Source organism: Bubalus bubalis, chromosome 11 (genome assembly GCF_019923935.1).
Source record: "Bubalus bubalis isolate 160015118507 breed Murrah chromosome 11, NDDB_SH_1, whole genome shotgun sequence".
NCBI lineage: Eukaryota > Metazoa > Chordata > Mammalia > Artiodactyla > Bovidae > Bubalus > Bubalus bubalis.
The window spans coordinates 36419137-36439373 of record NC_059167.1 but is presented as its reverse complement, the minus strand read 5'-3'; the positions used below and the strand labels follow the sequence as shown (position 1 = coordinate 36439373).

The following is a 20237-nucleotide window of genomic DNA, read 5'->3' as shown; positions in this document are numbered from 1 at the left end:
GGCGGGAGGAGAGAGCCCTCCCAGCCAATCAACGCTCAGCACGGCTCTCCTCCCGCGCGTCTTTCAAAGGCCTCCTACGATCCAATGAGCGGTTAGAGGCCGAGCCAGGGCGCCCGGGGGCGGAGTAAGAAACAGGAAGTGGGGGTCCGATTGGTTTTAAGAAGACGCTTCGCCCCACCTCACAGAAGGATGTACCAATGAGCTGAGTAGAGGGGCTGGCTCGGCTCGGGGCGGAGGCTGAGATACCGGTGCTGCCTAAGGGAGGTGGTGGCCGATCTGGACGTGGGGTGGCCCGCAATGAAGCCGGTGAGTGGGGCCGGGGATTGGAGGAACGGAGCCGCAGGAATGGGAGCGGTCCTGAGGCCAGTTCTTGAGCCCGGGGACAGCCTGGGCCTGGCCGCCGCACAACTCTCGCAGTAACTGTCCAGGCTAGGGGAGGCGGTGCTATCCCCGGACCTGCGAGGATGGCAGAAAGGACAGGGTAGGTGGCTAGCCAGGGGAAGACGGACATTCGCTACGCTCCTGTTGAGGGCTGTGAGCTGTCGCATACAGGATCTCCTAAGCCTCGCGACAGCCCTGCCAGAAAGGGCTGAATCCCATTTTAAGAAGGAAACTGAGGCGTAGAGAGCTTGTGTCTCCGTGCATCATTCAGCCTGATACCCCAGTTCCAAAGCATATCCCGGGCTGCCTGGGCCCCCTGAGAACAGTCCTCACAGCTGACGGGGAAAACTTTATAAAAGATGATTAACAAACCCCGCTTGTGGGTGTGTCACGACTGTCACCATGCCACTGGGCCACCAGGCACTGCTTCCCTTTCCCTGGCGTTCAGAATCTCTGGGCCCAAGGAAGCAGAAACGTCCAGCTCTGTTAGGATTTGTAAACCTGGGTGGGAAAGCCTGAGTGAAGGGGTCACACAAATTGAAACTCAAATCACCAAAACTGCCTTTAAGAGAAAGAAAGAAAAAGCAGGCTTAAGGACCAGAAACCCCACCTGACTCACATCACCTACCACAGGGTTGACAACCCCCTGAAGGGTCTCCCTTTGCGTTGACTTGACAATAACAATACAAATAGATCCAGAGCAACTCAAATCCACAGCCTAAATTGACTCTGTAATGTGATCTTGTAGTAACAAACCAGACCATTCTAGAATATAGCTTCAGAGCTAGAAAAAACATTAAGCGGTTATACTTGCTAATCCTTGTGTTTCCACGTGGAGGGACATTAGCTGTCACTTGTCCCCAGAAGGGAGAGAGTGAATGATCTGATTCCTGTTTGAGAGGAGCTGAACTCAAGGAACTCATTCTTTCCTTCCCTTCTCTTCACAGAGAGTACTTTCTAGGGTGCTGTCTGCCACAGGGTGGGGGAGGGGAGCTGAATTGTCCATCACTGCCGGTGCCTGAGTGGATAAGTCCAATTCTGAAGTGAAGAATTGACAAGCCCACTTGACCTCAGTGGGCTTAAAGCCCATCCTCCATCTCATCCTCCATAATAAAACTGACATATTGATCTCCATGCCTCTCCAGTGTCTCATCCCTCAGTTGGCGCCAACTAGGAAGTAGAAGAAAGGTGTGTTTTTTATTGGTCTTATAACACATCTTCCATGTAGAAATTCTTTTCACACAATTGAGTTTTGACTTCTTAGATTAGCACACAAAGTCTATCTTAATCTCTCTAGTTCAGTCATTCACAAAGTTAGGGCCAGGTTATTGCATCTATACTTCCCACCCTGCTCCCCAATCAAACTACTAGGCTGTGTGGGGGTTATCTTTAGAGAAATGAGAAAGCTACTTCTTTAGCTTCCTCTCCTCTGCTCTGATGTCACAATTCCTGAATACAGCTAGCCCTCGGTATCCACAGATGCAGAGGACCAACTGTACTATTTTGTTTTTTTGTAAGGGACTTGACCGTCAAGGAGAGTTATGACCAACCTAGATAGCATATTCAAAAGCAGAGACATTACTTTGCCAACAAAGGTGCGTCTAGTCAAGGCTATGGTTTTTCCAGTGGTCACGTGTAGATGTGAGAGTTGGACTGTGAAGAAAGCTGAGTACTGAAGAATTGATGCTTTTGAACTGTGGTGTTGGAGAAGACTCGAGAGTCCCTTGGACTGCAAGGAGATCCAACCAGTCCATTCTAAAGGAGATCAGTCCTGGGTGTTCATTGGAAGGAATGATGCTAAAGCTGAAACTCCAATACTTTGGCCACCTCATGCAAAGAGTTGACTCATTGGAAAAGACTGATGCTGGGAGGGATTGGGGGCAGGAGGAGAAGGGCATGACAGAGGATGAGATGGCTAGATGGCATCACTGACTCGATGGACATGAGTCTGAGTAGACTCTGGGAGTTGGTGATGGACAAGGAGGCCTGGCGTGCTGTGATTCATAGGGTTGCAAAGAGTCAGACACGACTGAGCGACTGAACTGAACTGAACTGACCATCAGGGGATTTTGGAACCCATGGTGTGTGTATGGGTGGGGCGGTGGTGGGGTGGGGTTGCTCCTGGAACCAACCAGTCCCCACTCGGATGCTGAGAGACTATACTGTACACAAGCACATGTGGTTTTAGTTTTTTGTCTTAATTGCCTTAACTCAATACCTCCTGCTCTTCCATCAAAATCCAACTAATGGATCTCTCCTATGTGAAGCTTTCTCCAGCTCACTAAGCAGTCACTACCTTCTCTGCTCTGAAGGTCATAGTTTATGCTTCCATTTTAGCACTTCTAACTTTCTTGAATCTATGTACACATTGTCTCTCCAATTATACTGAAGGCAGGCTATTTAGTTTATGGATCTTTGCATCTCCAGAGCTTGACAAATCAAAGTGTCCAAGAAGTGTTTGTGAATGAATAAATAAATATCCTCACTTTATAGTTTTGGAAAACTGAGATCCAGTAGAAACTGACATCACTTGTCTGAGCTTATACAGTAAGTGGCAGAGTCAAGACCAGACAACAGGCTTCTTGGTTCCCACTGCAACACTCTTTCCACTGCATAGTCCTGTAATTATTAATAGGATGGTAAACAGCAATAGTTTATTATTGATATTACTGATCTCTGATATTCCAGGTTGAATAAATTGCAAATATGCCTCAGTGTGTGTTTAAGCAAGGCTGTTTTGCTAAAACTATATGCAAATATTCTTTACAGTTATTTAAAATAATTGATTTCTTTTGAAGCCTACTTCAATGCAAACAAGTGAGTTTGACTCATCAGATGAAGAGCCTATTGAAGATGAACAGACTCCAATTCAGATATCATGGTATGTTAACATTTCTGAGAGTTAATGAGCTAAAATGTTTGAGGTATACAACATAATCTTTGTATAATTTAGTCTATATATTGTAAATGATTTTCTTCTGATGATTATATAATTCTTTTTATGTCTATGACAGAATAAGATTTTTTGGAAGGGGGGAGGTGGGAGTGGTGGGAGTTCCTTCCTTATTCATTGAGAAAACCATAATAGAAATGAGTTAAGATTGCAATGACCTCCCATTTAGTGCCAAAACCTTCTTATTCTTTCATGACAAAGGAATAGTGTATGAAATTCTATGGTATCCTTTATTCAAATCCTAGAACTACTTGCCACAGTAGCGCATCCACCAGCAGAGCCTGTTTAAGATAAAAGCCACATCACCACAGACACAATAACAAAGCAAATGTTTTTATAGAAAATCAGCTTCTAAATCTTAGCAGTGACTTACATCAGATTCTCTACAACCAGCAATCAAATGCTTCCTCTTATCCTTGTAAATGTAATAATCTATCAAGAGGGAAAAAGTGTTAGCCCTATAGTTATTTTATTCTGCCATCAAAAGCAATTATTTTTCATTTCCCTTTCTAAACCCCCTTCAGACTCAAAAATTTATCTAATTTTCAAAGTCACTTAGTATTTATATGATGCCCCCTCTTTTCCTCTAAACTCATCTCTTTTGCAGACAAGGTAAACCTCTGCCTCCTTTGTCCCTGAGGACTGCAAACTGTGAATAGGATTTCTTGAAATTATTTCATTTTAACCAAAATCCATTACAACAAAGAATAGGTGGCCTGTGGTTTTCATTCTATTAAATTGTATCTATTTAAGGAAGTCCTATACAGAAATCTGGAGATGAAATTGTCAAAATGCTCATTTTCAGCTTATTACCTAAGATTAACTAATACAAAATATCTCAGTAACATACTGCAGGGTAACTTAAGTACACTTTATACTAGCTGTAGGTAATCTTGGCATTACTATCTTTAAGTTAGTTTAAATAAGTTTGCCACTTTTAAGACTTAAATTCAACAAAGCAAATGATAAATCCCTATTTTAAAACTCCTAGTCTCTCCAAGCCTTTTTATGGTGAACACATTGATACTTCACTGTAAATTTTTGTTTTGTGACTGCTATAAAACTTTAAAACACCTTTGTTCAGGGCCCAGCACACGTTTGTGTAAATGTTCATCTATGACTTTTAATTGAACTTGATAAAGTTTTCTTCCTTTCAGGCTACCCCTGTCACGAGTGAATTGTTCTCAGTTTCTTGGTTTATGTGCTCTTCCAGGTAGGTAACACTACTCATCTATTAGAAATAATTTTTGTGTTAACCAGCACATCATTCTCGGTACTGAGGAGTAAGAGAATTTCACAGACTATCAGCATAGGAACTCAGTTCTGGAAACCCTGTTGGTGGGCTATTGATAAAGGAACATACGTCTATTCTTCAGCCCTCCAACTCCACATTCACAGGTCTACATTTCTGATTTACCTATCTTAAATGTAACATGGGAGTACAACGTGAGGCTTAAGACTGTAGCCAGGTTCTTGTTACAGAAATCTGAATCCCTGGAATTATATTCCTAAGAAGATAAGAAATTGAAATTCACATTCAAAATGGAATTGGTGCATATAAATGGTCACGTGTAATGATTTTCTACGGTAGCTATATACGTGTTTAAATATACTTGTTATTTATGACCAAAAACTGACTCTTTGACTTGCCTTGTCATTACTTACAGGTTGCAAATTTAAAGATGTTAGAAGAAATATCCAGAAAGATACAGGTAGGTGTAATATGAGAAAACCATCTTAACAGGTTTTTAAAAAATAATACTGAAAATCTCTTTGTCGTAAAGAACAAACTGTAGTCTCTTCTGAATTTTCACAAAAATGTTCAGTATTTCATTAAGTTTCAAACTATAGACATATTCTAATATATGAAGATGTATTTGTGAAGAGCAAAGAGAACTATCATGTACTAAACATAGTGCTGTTTTTCACTAATTGTCATTTTGTACACATAAACTGTTTTTGAGGTTAGAATGTATAAGTTGGAGGGAGAAAAGTAATGTAATAGAAAACTGGAATTGCAATGCCTAGAACTTTGAACATACTGTTCTTTGCAGACTTGACTGTATTGGAAATTAAGCCTGAGTTGGGAACCCAGAGGTAGTATTGAAATTGTCTATCCCAGACAGAAAATTTATAGAACCAGGGTATAGGTAGAAAAGATGGAATAGGATCTGATCTCCACATGCCCAAAGATATTCATAGCCTGAAGTTTAATAATCCTACAAATGCACGGATAATCTACCCTGATTTGGCATTTATAAATTGCATAATACTAAAAATTTAGATTTTCAAAATATTTTTTTCTGGTTGACCTGGAATATCTCAAGCTTACTTGTCCTACCAATGTCCTTATAATAAACCAAAGCAAAAATGTATATATTGTTTGATTCTGATTACTATAGATTTTATAAATCTCAAAGTTCTTTCCTTGTTATCCTAGAATATCAATTTGCTAATATACTTTCTTTACTTTACCTCCCAAAAAAGACTTAAAAGACTAATAGATTAGTTGACCCTTGCAGTATTTGTAAAGATTTTCTGCTCTAGAGATATCCACCATGGTAGGCAATTTCCATTTGCAGAACAATCATTTATGTCATGAGCAAAATAACATTTAAATCATTGGTTCAAGAAACAATCTTGAACACTTTGGAAAGCCCTATTCATTTGGAAAGGAGTTTCCAGTTTTTTACCAAAACTTTTTTCTTCCAAGGAAATCTTAAATGGAATCCAACATACAAAACAGCTAACAGTGTTTGAAGGGGGAGACCTAGACTCTCCTAGCAGCACTTCCTGTGTCCTTCCTCAGAGTCCTTTCTGGGAAAGTTGAAATCTACTAATCCAACCTAAATAATAGAAATTATCAATGTGTACAGGAGGCAAATAGGAGATTACCTACTCTCATAAAAATGGTTAAGTATGTCAACTACATGTTAAACCCTTTTACAAGTACAAAAGCATAATAGTATTATCTAGAACAGCTGTCCTTAGAAACATCCTGGGAGCCACAAATAGAAGCTGTATATGTACTTTGACATTTTCTAGGGGCCATGTTAAAAAAGTAAAAACAGGTAAAGTTAACTCATTTCAGTGGGTTTTAAGTATAAAACAAATTATTAATGACATAGGGGGTTTTTTGTACTGTACTTGGTCTTTGAAATCATATATGTATTTTACATTTACAATACATCTCAAATGGACTAGCCATAATTCAAGTACAGGTTTAGCATTTCATGATAAAAGTACTTTGTACCTAAATAGCTAAATGTCCTTGGATTTTGTCATCAGGGAGAGAAAAAGAGGAATCAGATGAGCCAGAATTATTCATTATGAACCAAATGCTCTGTAGTGAATATTGCCATGAGGAAGCTCCAGTAAATAGAATGACGTGTAGTACTGCTGCTTGGTTCATATCATTACCCTGAAATTCACTAGGTCATATAATTTTCATACAGCTAATGTTTTTATTTCCTTGAAACCCTAGTTCATAAAATTAAATGCATAATTGTGTGGTACAGTGCAAATATAAGAGAGAATACAAGAGCTCAGGCACCATGGCTATGCTGGAGATTTTATATACAATGCTTAGGGTGAAACAAAATAGTTTTAAACACAGCAAACAAGGTTGATTTGGTGAGAAGAAAACAGGGAAAATGTGCTATCATTCCTTCTTATTTTGAAATATTAGACATTTTAAAATTTAGAGCAGTATTTATTATAAAAATTATTTTTCAAAGCAGCAATATAATTGACATTTCAAAATCCAATAAAAGGTATTTTGACTTATAAAGTCAGATCTCATTTTAATCATGTTTTGGTTCAGATGTTTCTAATTCCTATTTGCACGTAGTTACTTTTTACCCTAGTTTGAAGACAGATCAGCATTGTTTTAGGTTATCAATGAGGACTTCAAAGTTAACAGGTCATCATTTGTTATTTACTTAATTTGTTCAGCTTAAGGGACTTAACTCCATATTTTCCCTCCTGACTTGACTGTATTTAAATTTGTAATGTTTTGTCCATGTGTGTCCTTGTGTATCTCGGTCTATTGGCAGAAGAACTAAAGAGCTATGGTATACAAGACATATTTGTTTTCTGCACCAGAGGGGAACTATCAAAATATAGAGTTCCAAACCTTTTGGATCTCTACCATCAGTATGGAATTATCACTCATCACCATCCAATTCCAGATGGAGGGACTCCTGACATCACCAGCTGCTGTGAAATTATGGAGGAGCTTGAAATTTGCCTTAAAAATAACCGGAAAACCTTAATACAGTATGTTCTCCTTTTCTCCATATAATATGTGAGAAATGTCCCAGTCAAAAATGATTTCTCAAATTATTGCATCCGTATGCACTTATTACCTACCTTATATTTCCTTGCAAAGATTTAAAGAAGGTAACACATGAAAAGTCCTGCACAATGCCTGGCACAGAGCAAGCACTCAGATATTTGCCATGATGATTTTTGAAGAGTAAGGACAATGAATGAGTAGACTGGGAAATTTTTAGACTAGGGTAACAGGCTTTTTTTTTTTCTTTTTCCTTTTGCCTTAGACCTTTACTCATAATTTGGGGACACTATCCTTCCCAAAAAGGTCAGGGTGTCATTCTTGTTATATAACACCACCTTAACTATCAGTCGACCTTTCAGTTACTTTCTTCCAACAGCAAGAAAGTCAATTTTTTAAAACATTAGCAGCAAAGGAATCATCCCTAACCCATGAGCAATCCTAAAAACAGGACTTGAAAATTTTATTTGATGATATGAATTTGCTACCTGAAAGAAAGAGAAAAGAGACTCGCAATTTTTGTCAGGGGTTGTACATAAGCTACTGGTATCAAAGTTTAAAATAAAACAAAATGAATTAAGGGAGAAAAAAGGGAGAGAAGAAAAAAGCTTGGAGAAAGGAAGAGAGTGACAATCAGCAGTAGACAGTAGCACTGCAAAGACTCCAAGTGGTGTCATGGAAAGTAACGTAGTTATGCCAGAGGTGAGCCCCACAAAGCAGAGGGGAACCAGCTACAGAGAGAAAACTAGTCCTTCTTTGTGATTGCATTTTTTTTTCTTTTTTGATATCTTAGTCTGTGTAATCCTTTCTGGAGCAACATAGAACATTAAGTAGTGCGATACCTCAAAAGCTCTAAGGTCACTACTGTGGGCTAGAAAGTATACAAACTACACCAAATAACACAGTCTCAGGGCACCTACTGAAAGAGCAAGCCCAGCCAGCTTCTCTCACCTTAGATCAAGACTTCTGGGGCTCCACACCAATAGTTTATGTTTTTAAAAACAAGCCAACCTAGTACAGAGGTCTTTGGGAACACACATCTGTCTATCACCAAACTAAACCCTGATGTAGAGAACTGTAAAGCAGGGGAGAAAGAACTAGAAGTCATTTTATATCCTACAGTTTCCAAACTTACTCTATAGAAAAGCATCACTTCTCATCTAGTACTAACTGTAGAAACAAAATTTTAGAATAAATACAGTTATCTATGATAAATTTGCTGATAAGTCTAAGTAAAATAGCATTAGATACATGGAGCTGGTGAAAAAATAATTTACAATTTTGGGACCCATTTTTCAAACAAATTCTGTAATTTTTTTTTTTCCAAATCTTTGAAAGCTTCTGCCGAAAGATTACTAGAAATCAAACTAGCTCAGTTTAGAGAAGCTTAAAAAAATTCTACTCTAGCAGGTTCCAGCAAACCAAATGCTCTGATGTTTGAACACAAACAGGATGGAAAGGTGAATGGGCAGTCTTGCTTATGTCGAATGCTTCAGGCTCCCATAAAATAAAGCATCTGATGACTAGAAATTTTCATTATCCTAGACTTTTCAAAAGTGTCCCTACAGTGACTAATGTTTGTTCAGACAAAGATTTTCTATTCATTCTCCCATCCTTGAGTGCCGACATTGCTAGACAGCTCTAGAGTTTATTCCTCAGAAACAGCATCTGGTAAAATTTTTTTCCTGTTCTGTTTTCTATCTGTGCTGCCTGACTGCTTTCCTGGGACTTTTTTGCTCCTTTATAAAATCAGTGCCTATTGTATTATACCATTTCCTAGGGCTGTTGTAACAGAGCACCACACATTGGGTAGCTTAAAAAACAGAAATTTATTCCCACCCAGGTCTAAAGGCTTGAAGTCCAAAATCAAGGTGCCAGCAGAACTATGCTCCCTCTGAGACCCTGGATAGATTCCTTCCTGTCTTGTTCCTATCTTCTGGTAGTGGCCGGCAATCCTTGGCATACTCTGGCTTGTAACTGCATCACTCCACTCCCTGCCTCTGTCATCACATGACAGAGTGTCTGTGTTTTCATATGGAGTTTCCTCTTAGAAGGACACCACTCATAGTGGATTGGGGTTCCTTGGTGACTCAGACAGTAAAGAATCCACCTGCAATACAGGACACCCAGGTTCAATCTTTGGGTCAGGAAGATCCCCTGGAGAAGGGAACGGCAACCCACTCCAGTATTCTTGCCTGGAGAATTCCAAAGACAGAAGAGCCTGCCAGGCTACAGACCATGGGGTTGCAAAAAGTCAGACATGACTGAGCAACTAACCAAATTTGCAAATAAGGTTGCATTCATTGTACCAGAGATTAGGTACATATCTTTTCAGGGACATACTTCAACCCAGTGTATGAAGCATTGTATATGAAATATTATGAATACAAAGCACACACTCTGAGATGCAGTTCCACCCTCAAAGAAACCACAGCTGACGCTATCACACGAGCGTAGTAACACTCAAACATATGTATACGCGGCAGCACCCAAGATGGCAGCGCTTTCTGTGGGGGACAGAGGCACTGCGGAAGTTGAAATTTGAGCTAGATTTTGAAGGATAAGTAGGAAGAACCAAACAGAGGAGGAAAGATAAAGGCAGCAAGAGTTATAAGTGGTACCTTTTAATCCTACAGAAAGCCACTAAAATAGTCTCTGTCTCTCTTTATACAGTAGAGCCTCATCTCTGAAACAGGCCTATAGCCAGGACACTGTAGAAAGCAAGTTCATCAGCTTCCCAGGGGTCAGTACCTGTTTGATCCCGTCTCCTCCTGTCACAGGACACATATCCACAGTTCTGTCTATGTATACACCACTGTAACTGATGTACTTGATGAGTTGTCAGCACCTAAATGGAATCAGTACACTCTCTTAGAAAAGTCAGAAAGTGTCTAATACACTTTTTTAGGATCTTTGAAACTGATTAAAGTGAATGTTTTCACTGCTTTAAGAATTGATCTTCATTTTCCTAGAAAATCCAGTTATATAGAACTGCTCATTTCTTCACAAAGCTACATAATAGCAGCTAATGTTCATTTATTTCTTACTCTGTGCCAAGCTCTGTTGTAAGCTTTACAAATGTTACCCCATTCAATCCTCACTATGACATAGATACTGTTGCTGTCCCATCTTATAGGTGAAAAGCCTGAGGCCAGAGAGGTTAAATAACTGAGGCTGACACATCTAATAAGTGAGAGTCATGATTCTCAGCCCCAGGCCATGGGGCTCCGGAGCCCAAGCTCTAAACCTACAGGATGCACTACTTCTGTACTCTTATCACATGACTGAAGAGTTATTTATATGGATTTGTCTCCATATAAACAAAACTACTAAGGTTTTGTTTAGAGAAAAATAGAGGCAGTTGGTAAAACTACTCTGATTTCTATCAATTTAGTAACATGTTACACTCCTCAGATGTTGAAAGTGAAGGTGGCTCACGACTCTGTGACCCTATGGAATTCTCTAGGCCAGAATACTGGAGTGGATAGCCGTTCCCTTCTCCAGGTGATCTTCTCAACCCAGGGATCAAAGCCAGGTCTTCCACATTGCAGGCAGATTCTTTACCAGCTGAACTACCAGATGTTGCAAGAGGTCAATAAAAAGGTTTTGCTTTCCTTGGCCCTTTGAGGTATACAGAATACCTCCCAGCAAATAAATAAGCATACTTTGCTCTTGACTGATTCATTCAAAGATACTTATTAATCTCCATGGGTACAAGGCACTGTGCTAGGCATTAGACTAGAAATAGAAGGCAGAAAGAGCAAGTCTCTGGTTATAATTGTTGGGATGGAATAAAAATGTACAAACTTCAAAACTGTATTTCCCTTTCAGCTGTTATGGAGGACTTGGGAGATCTTGTCTTGGTAAGAAATATATTTCCATTATTCAGTTTTTGTTTTTTACCTCCAAGTAGGAAAACTCATTTTTCTGGGCCATATGCTCACTTTGTATGAAAATCAGACAAAATATAATATATGTCTACTAAGACCCAAAGGATTATTTAAGGCCCAACATTTAGTGTTCCTTAGAAATCTTGGGTGAGAGTGGAGTGGGAGGTGTTTTCAGCATTGCTTTAGAGGATTCTGGAAAACAATTTTTATGTCTTAGCACCTGCCTTCTTGTGTTTTACTTTCTAATATCTTCCCTATGCAGGTATTATGATACAGTAACTTCTAAATATCCATGGGTAACATAGGCATAGAAACCTTAGTTACATGTTAACTTTAAACTTTTCAAAAGTATGTTGGAAAAATAGCTAATGAAGTAACACAGTGGGAGTAAGAATTATTCCTTTTAGTGTTGGACAGTATCAAAATTACAAACTTTTGTGTAAAGATACTATCAGGATGAAAAGACAACCCACAGAATGGGAGAAAACATTTGCAAACCATGTATCTGATAAGGGACTTACCTAGACTACATAAAGAACTCTTACAACTCAATAAAAAGACAGACAACCCAGTTAAAAACTGGGCAAAGGATATGAGCAGACATTTCTCCAAACAAAATACACAAATCACTAATTAGCACACAGAAAAATGCTCAAAATCTTAGTTATCAGAGAAATGCAAATCAAAACCACAATGAGATACCACCTAACACCCATTAGAATGGCTATTATCCAAAAAATGGAAAGCAAGAGTTGGCAAGGGTGTAGAACAACTGGAAACTTACTACTCTGCTGCTTGGAATGAAAAATGGTGCAGCTGCTTTGGAAAATAGCCAGGCAGTCCCTCCTCCTCCTTACCCATCGAGTTACTGTCCAACCCAGCAATTTCACTCCTAGGTATATATCCAAAAGAAATGAAAACATGTTCATACAAAACTTATGAACATTTATAGCCATATTATTTATGACAGCCAAAAATGGAAAAGCCTAAATGTCCACATCAACTGACAAATGGATAAACAAAATGTATAGCCATACGGTGGAATATTATTCAGCTATAAGAAAGGAATGAAGTACATGCCACCAAATGTAAATATCTTGAACACATAATGCTAAGTGAAAGAAGTCAGTCACAAAAGACAACATATGATTCCTTTTATTTGAAATGTCTAGAATAGGCAAATCCATAAAGACAGAAAGTAGATTAAATGTTGCTTAGGGGAGGGGTGACAGGATGATGAGTGATAAGGGGATGATAACAAAAGGGTACAGGGCTTCTTCCTGAGGTAATGAAAATATTCTGAAACTGTGGCGATGGCTGCACTGAAATCCACTAAATTATACACTTTCGATGAATGAATTGTGAGAGATGAATTTTAATCACTCAATAAAAGTTTTAATAAAAAAGAATGAAGCCAGTGTTAAATTGTAATTCAACTGCAATCATTTAAAATCATAATTTAACTATCAAAAACACACTAAAAAGTCTTAGTCTTAATTCATTTCAAACAATTACAGCAAACTCAGTCTTCTGCACAACAGAAGACTAAATAAACTAAACTAAATATGAATTGTTGTACCCCATCATCAGTTTATAATATATATAATACATGCTTTTTCTCTCATGTTCTATTAGTAGCTGCTTGTCTCCTCCTATACCTGTCTGACACAGTATCACCGCAGCAAGCCATCGACAGCCTGAGGGACCTGAGAGGATCTGGAGCGATACAGACCATAAAAGTAAGAAGGGTGACTGTTCTCATGAGGCTGTGGTTAGGGATGAACTGTCACAGTGCAACACGTCCTCAAAGGGGCCATGAAAATCCAAAGCATCCTGTTATCCATGTATCACCTGTTTATATTTTGACTTTTTAAATTTACATTTAAATAAGTTCAGCTTTTCCAAACAAAATAATGAAAAATTGTGAACTTTCCAGTTTATTCTTCCAGGATCCATTCCTTTTCAGTTTTTTGCCCATTCAGTTCTGGGAATGAATTCTGTCACCTGGAAAAATGAGGCAATTTTTACTATAAAATAGGTAGTTTCCTGGGTAGACTTTTGACCTAAAAGTAGCTCATGAAGATCCTCTTATGGTATCATTAAACATTTAACAAACACAGATGAATGACTAATAGAAAAAAAAAATGTAAGGTCATTCTAGTTATCCTTTGCTGTGACTAACCAAAGTGACATCTTTCCATTTACTTTCTCTTTAAAACCAAAAACACTGAGTAGCAGTGCCCCAAAGATATTACTGATTTGTAGATCTGTCATGCCAACAGAAAAATACGCCCAACTGAATGCAGAGTTCCAGAAAATAGCAAGGAGAGATAAGAAAGCCTTCTTAAGTAACCATGAAAAGAAACAGCGGAAAACAATAGAATGGGAAGACTAGAGATCTCTTTTAAGAAAAATTGGAGTTACCAAGGGAACATTTCATTCAAAGATGGGCACAATAAAGGACAGAAACGGTATGGACCTAACAGAAGCAGAAGATATTAAGAAGAGGTGGCAAGAATACACAGAAGAACTATACAAAAAAGATATTAATGACCCAGATAACCACAATGGTGTGCTCACCTAGAGCCAGACATCCTGGAGTGCTAAGTCAAGTGGATCTTAGGACGCATTACTACAAACAAAACTAGTGGAGGTAATGGAATCCCAGCTGAGCTTTAAAAGATGATGCTGTTAAACTGCTATACTCATTAGGCCAGCAAATTTGGAAAACTCAGCAGTGGCCACAGGACTGGAAAAGGTCAATTTTCATTTCAATCCCAAAGAAAAGCAACACCAAAGAATGTTCAAATTACCATACAATTGCACTCATCTCACATGCCAGCAAGATTTTGCTCAGAACCCTTCAAGCTAGGCTTCAGCAGTATGTGAACCCAGAACCTCCAGATGTACAAGCTGGATTTAGAAAAGGCAGAGGAACCAGAGATCAAATCTCCAACATACACTGCATCATAGAAAAAGCAAGGGAATTCAAAAAACACACAAAAAAAATCTACTTCTGCTTCACTGACTATGCTAAAGCCTTTGACTGTGGATCACAAGCAGCTGTGGAAAATTCTTAGAGATGGGAATACCAGGCAACCTTACCTTCCTCCCGAGAAACCTGTATGCTGAAAACAAGCAAGTTAGAACTGGACATGGAACAACAGACTGGTTCCAAATTGGGAAAGGAGTACATCAAGGCTGTATATTGTCACCCTGCTTATTTAACTTATATGCAGAGTACATCATGCAAAATGCTGGTGAATAACAAACTGGAATCAAGATTGCCAGGAGAAATATTAGCAACCTCAGATACGCAGGTTATACCACTTTAATGGCAGAAAGTGAAGAGAAACTATAAAGAGTCTCTTGATGAAGGTGTAAGAGAGCCTATCACTTCTTGGCAAATAGATGGGAGAAATGTGGAAACAGTGTCAGACTTCATTTTCTTGGGCTCCAAAATCAATGCAGACGGTGAGTGCAGTCACGAAATTAAAAGATGCTTGCTCTTTGGAAGAATAGCTATGTCAATCCTAGACACGGCTTTTTAAAACTTTGGAAAACTCAGCAGTGACAGAGTTTTAAAAAGCAGAGGCATCACTTTGCCAACAAAGGTCTGTATAGTCAAAGTGATGGTTTTTCCAATAGTCAGGAATGGATGTGAGAGTTGGACCATAAAGAAGGCTGAGTGCCAAAGAATTAACACTTTCAAACTGTGGTGCTGGAGAAGACTCTTGAGAATCCCTTGGACCAGTCAATCCTAAAGGAAATCAACCCTGAATATTCATTGGAAGGGGTGATGCTGAAGCCAAAGCTCCAATACTTCAGCCACCTGATGAGAAGAGCTGGCTCACTGGAAAAGACTAATGCTGGGAAAAATTGAGGGCAAGAAAAGGGGGTCACAGAGGATGAGATGGTTGGATGGCATCACTGATTCAATGGACATGAGTTTGAGGAAACTCAGGGAGATAGTTGTGGACAGAGAAGCATGGCATGCAGCAGTTCATGGGGTTGCAAAGAGTAGGACACGACTTAGTGACAGAACAACAGTGCTAACTTGCCTTCCTTTCCCAGTTACCTGGTCTCAGCTTTAGGACTAAGTCAGAGGAGCAGGTTCTGAAAACAGAAGCTCCCTCTTGTTACCTGTTAAAATCAAATGATGCTTCAAATTTAAGATATTCCCAAGTGTCTCTTTGACAAGAACAAATTACATGGACAAACATAAAGTATATGTGTGTGTATATGAGTGTTTTGCATCTTTAATCTTAACCCTACATTAATATGGGCTATTTATCACCTCAGCATTCTGGGGCAAACATGGTTTTTCCAGCTCTATGCTGATGTAAGTAAGTTAGCAGTACGCAAGCCCAACTTCTCAACAGTAATACAAAATGAGATTTTGGGCAGGGAAAGAATATCCTCTGGGCAGCTGTTAAAACTCCAAATGAATTAATTAAAGAATCTATTTTGCTTATCTGTTAAGATTAGTAATTTTATTTCAGTATTTTCTATTATGAAAATTGTTCCAAAATGATTTTATCATCACAAAAAGCAGACAACTAAAGGCTTCTGTAAACCAAGAAATAGATTTTTCTTGAATATACTGTTAATTGCTGCAGACAGTGCCCTTCCCTGTGGACTTACTCCCCAGGAGAAAATGCATTAAAAATAGAATACCAGACCTGGTTTTGATCCCTGGGTTGGGAAGATCCCTTGAAGGGAACAGCTTCCCACTCCAGTATTCTGGCCTAAAGAATTCCACGGGGTTGCAAAGAGTCGGACACAACTGATCGACTTTCACTTTCACTTCACGTGTTATTTTTAATCTTATTTGCTCCTGCCAGTAAAGGGAAAAACGATTTTACAGACGTAAAATGCTCATCTGCATTTCAGGCTACCTGCTGTTTTTTCGAGATTTTTAAAGCAAGTTTTTCACACTATGTATAGCTTTTGTTGTTGTTTAGTCACTAAATCATGCCCGACTCTTTGCAACCCCATGGACTGTCACCCTCCAGGCTGCTCTGGCCATGGGATTTCCCAGGCAAGAAAACTGGAGTGGGTTGCCATGCTCTCCTCCAGGAGATCTTCCTGACCTAGAGATTGACCTCGGGTCTTCTGCATTGTAGGTGGATTCTTTACCACTGAGCCATGAAGGAAGCCCTGTATGTAGCTTCACTGAAAGATAAAACTTCCCCAAGATGTAAATACCTCCTTACCCAAAAGGATGTAGAATCATTTTTACCAAGTATTATTTTGATTCCTGATTCCAACTAGTATCATGACTACTCTGGCAATTAGCCTTCTACAATGTATTTCAGTGTATCTTTACTTTTTTCAGCAATATAATTATCTTCATGAGTTCCGGGACAAGCTAGCTGCACACCTTTCATCAAGAAATTCACTATCAAGATCTGTATCTAGATAAAAGAATTTCAAATTGCATATACATATGACCATGTCTGAAATTTGAGCTCTCTAATAGCATTTGTATTGAAACTACTAGTGTTATCAAACTGAATGTAATAAATGTAAATGTACACGTGCAGATATTCCTAAAGATTTTACTGACAAATTTCATTGTGTCTCATTCATGTCATAGGAGATAGAAAAACTGTTGGGAAAAAAAACTGTTAAAAACTTTTAAAAAATACACCAGCTGTTCTGCTGTATTTTACCTAGAGGTAATGCTGAAAAACAGCATATGGGAAAATATATTTTTATTTTTTTACCACATTCTTACCTCATATTATAACTGGTAACTGCTGGGTGGCATATGACATAGTAACACATATGAAAATTGCTACAAGCACCCAGGCTAAAATTATTTAAATAACTCTTACCCTCTATTCCTCCGAAAATTTCTCTCATTGTTTTCTCTACTTCACAGATATATAGAATTGTGAATTTTTCACCTCCCTCCCAATGCCAGATCATCCCCAACAAGTGTTTATCCAGCAGTTGCTGGAATTTTCCAAGATGAGGAATTCATTGGTTCAGACAGCTGCTATTTTTTACAGCACTGTTTTTTTAACCCTAGGAACTACAATGGAATGAATTTAATACCTCTTTCACATTTATTTTATAAAGCACTTACCTAAAGTTTAAGTCTCCAGTTTTCTCACTCCTTCACTCTCTGTTACCTATGTCTTTGTCTTTAAATTTCACGCTGAGCTACCGAAAGCAAGCATTTGCAGACAAGGATCATACCTTGAGTCAAAGTCACCTGTTTTAAGAGACGTCAGCAGTTTCAGTGCTGCAGAACCCCACAGCTCTCTTGGCTACTGGTAGTCAAGAAGGTGACCAACAGAGGAGGCACTTGCGGACAAGCAAAGCATATTTCACCACATCAACCCTAATCTGTAAATAGTCGTATAATTACCAAAAGTCTTACTGTCTCTCACTCTTCTTGCCCTGATGAGCTACTAATCTCATTTAAGAATACTTTAAAACATTTACTAGCAGTGTTTGGGAACTTCAGACCAGAGGCTCAGAATGTACCGTAATATAAAAACCAATGTTTTAATACTTTAGAACTTAAGGTTTTTGTTCTAAGACTCTTAAGGAAGACGGGAGAATCACATATCCTTAAGGATTTCCGACCGAAGATAGTAAATGCCAAAAGTTATAACAAGGAAGTTATTTAAGTACAGGCTGCAGTAATAGATTTAGCTTTCTCATGATTTTGTTGTTATAACCAAGTACAATTTAAAATCACTCCATTAAGCTTTAAACAGTCACTGAAATTGACATTCCCAAATCTTATTATCAGCTTTCTCCCAATATATAGGTTACTCCTAAATATCTAAAAATAGCAGAAAAAAATATTAGCATGGACTAATCAAATCCTTTAATCAGTTGAATTTTCAAAGTACATGCATCTCAATTTCCACTGCCAAGAAGTGCTAGTTAAGCCTTCCACAATAAAATGCTTGACTATTTTACTAAGTATAAGGAAAAACATCAATTATTCCACAACAAACATGGGATGTCACTATTCAAATATAATTATCCAATAAAGTTTAATAACATGTAATTCCAACATTCTTGAAAAAGAATTTTCTCTGGTTAATCTACAGGACAGCCCTCAAAACAATGAGGGAAGGGAGGCAGAGAGACCTACTGGAATCCTGGTCATACACAAGCCAGTTAGTTGCTGAAATAGAATCAACACACAAAACTCAACCGTTATCCACAAACTACACAAGGAAACATTTGAGACAGTTTTTATTAAATATACAAAAGCAAAATAAAGCAAGCAAGCTCAAAGAAGGCAGGACAACATAAGGACATTGTCTTTGGATGGTGTACAGCACCATTAAGGTTAACTTAGATTTTAAGAAACCATGAACACAGATAGCTAACTACATTCTGTGTTTCCCTTAGTAGTTTTAAGATCTATCTAGTCATCAGTTTATTATTTAAGAAATTTTTCTTCTCCGTAATACAAGAACATTGCAAACAAAGAAATGTAAATGTTCAGGAAAAGCACTGTACGATAAGTTAACTTATTCTTTTCTATGTCAAGATATTCTCTACATCTTCCACAATATACATTAATAAAACTAATGTAGGGTAAAACCTTCACTCCAATCCCACAGATCACCTTAATGGTTAATACTGTTTTCCAAAACCAAGCAGAACAAGCAGCAGAGTTGTTTACTCTTTTTAAGACATTTAGCTTTAAAACCATTAATTTTAATCAAAGCAAAATTGTTCCAAGAAAGCTATTCAACGTATCCCGAAAGAGACCCCATGTTCTCTCTTGGCACCGCCCTGCAGTATTAGTTCAGGATTATCTGCTGAGCTGTAATACTAGTGCCAGAGACTAATTAGCTACTGGTCTGATCACAGATCAATGCCTGCTTTGAGCAAAAGAGCTTAAATTATGAGATCAACATTATCAATAGTTTCCTAAAACAATGACTACGTAGTTACATGAACAATGCTAGACAAGGTATCAGTATTTCTATCTGTCCCCTTTGAGAAGTGTTGTTTCAAATATTTTGGCTGTCAAAACTTCTGATGTACAATTATACAAGTGATTATCAACAAATGCACATTTGTGAGTGGTAAAAGTGAAAGTGAGTCGTGTCTGACTCTTTGTGATCCCATGGACTGTAGCCCAACAGGCTCCTCTGTCCTTGGAATTCTCCAGACAAGAATACTGGAGTGGGTTGCCATTTCCTTCTCCAGGGGATCTTCCTGACCCCGGGATCAAACCTGGGTCTCCTGCATTCAGGCATTCTTTACCAACTGAGCTTTAAGTAAGTAAATTAGATATGTACTTTTAAATATAAATCATTTTAACGGACTTGATATTATCACACTGCTGTGTGACATGGCCACACCCAAAATGAAAGCTGGCCCTCCTGCAGAGTATAAGAAAAAATCCACAAAAGTCATTCTTTGTACTATGACAGTAATATTCCATGAATGCTGTCTGTAAATATATATTGGAGGAAAAGAGAAGTGTTGTAGCAAGGAAAATAATTTGCTAGTTTCAAATTGTATCTATATCTCTATTTCCTTTCTATGCAATTATCTTACATATTTTCAAAATATGTTATCTGCAGAGAGCTCTATGAACATTATTAGCATAAGTGGTCCTCAAGCCAAAAATACTGAAGAGGCTTTAAAAGACACACACTGCAAACTGCCATGCATTCTGTTGCTCTGTGCGACACTATTACCTGGGTATCTGAACTTGACTAAAGGTCTG

General features: G+C 38.4%; 1 protein-coding gene and 1 long non-coding RNA gene across 12 annotated transcripts in view; one reads left to right on the top strand and one right to left on the bottom strand.

Moving 5' to 3' along the window:
• The window catches only part of LOC112587819, a 30298-nt gene extending 16366 nt beyond the window's left edge, over window positions 1-13932 (bottom strand). Inside the window, exon 1 of the long non-coding RNA XR_006542731.1 lies at window positions 10380-13932. This is a non-coding gene — a long non-coding RNA (uncharacterized LOC112587819). The remainder of the gene's footprint in view (window positions 1-10379) is intronic.
• On the top strand, window positions 163-17969 carry CDKN3 (cyclin dependent kinase inhibitor 3). 11 transcript variants are annotated; one of them, XM_044924953.1, is made up of 9 exons: window positions 191-306; window positions 1329-1569; window positions 3180-3262; window positions 4492-4547; window positions 5002-5046; window positions 7390-7612; window positions 11460-11491; window positions 13154-13257; window positions 17406-17969. In XM_044924953.1, the coding sequence occupies exons 3-9, from the start codon at window positions 3189-3191 to the stop codon at window positions 17496-17498; spliced, it is 627 nt and encodes a 208-aa protein (XP_044780888.1). In that variant the 5' UTR covers window positions 191-306; window positions 1329-1569; window positions 3180-3188; the 3' UTR covers window positions 17499-17969. The 11 variants fall into 11 exon arrangements, with proteins under 11 accessions (XP_044780891.1, XP_025151284.1, XP_025151281.1 ...); XM_044924956.1 differs by lacking the exon at window positions 1329-1569 and having other exon boundaries at window positions 163-306; window positions 7525-7612; window positions 13157-13257; XM_025295499.2 differs by lacking the exon at window positions 1329-1569 and having other exon boundaries at window positions 164-306; window positions 7525-7612.
• Window positions 17970-20237: the final 2268 nt, after the last annotated feature.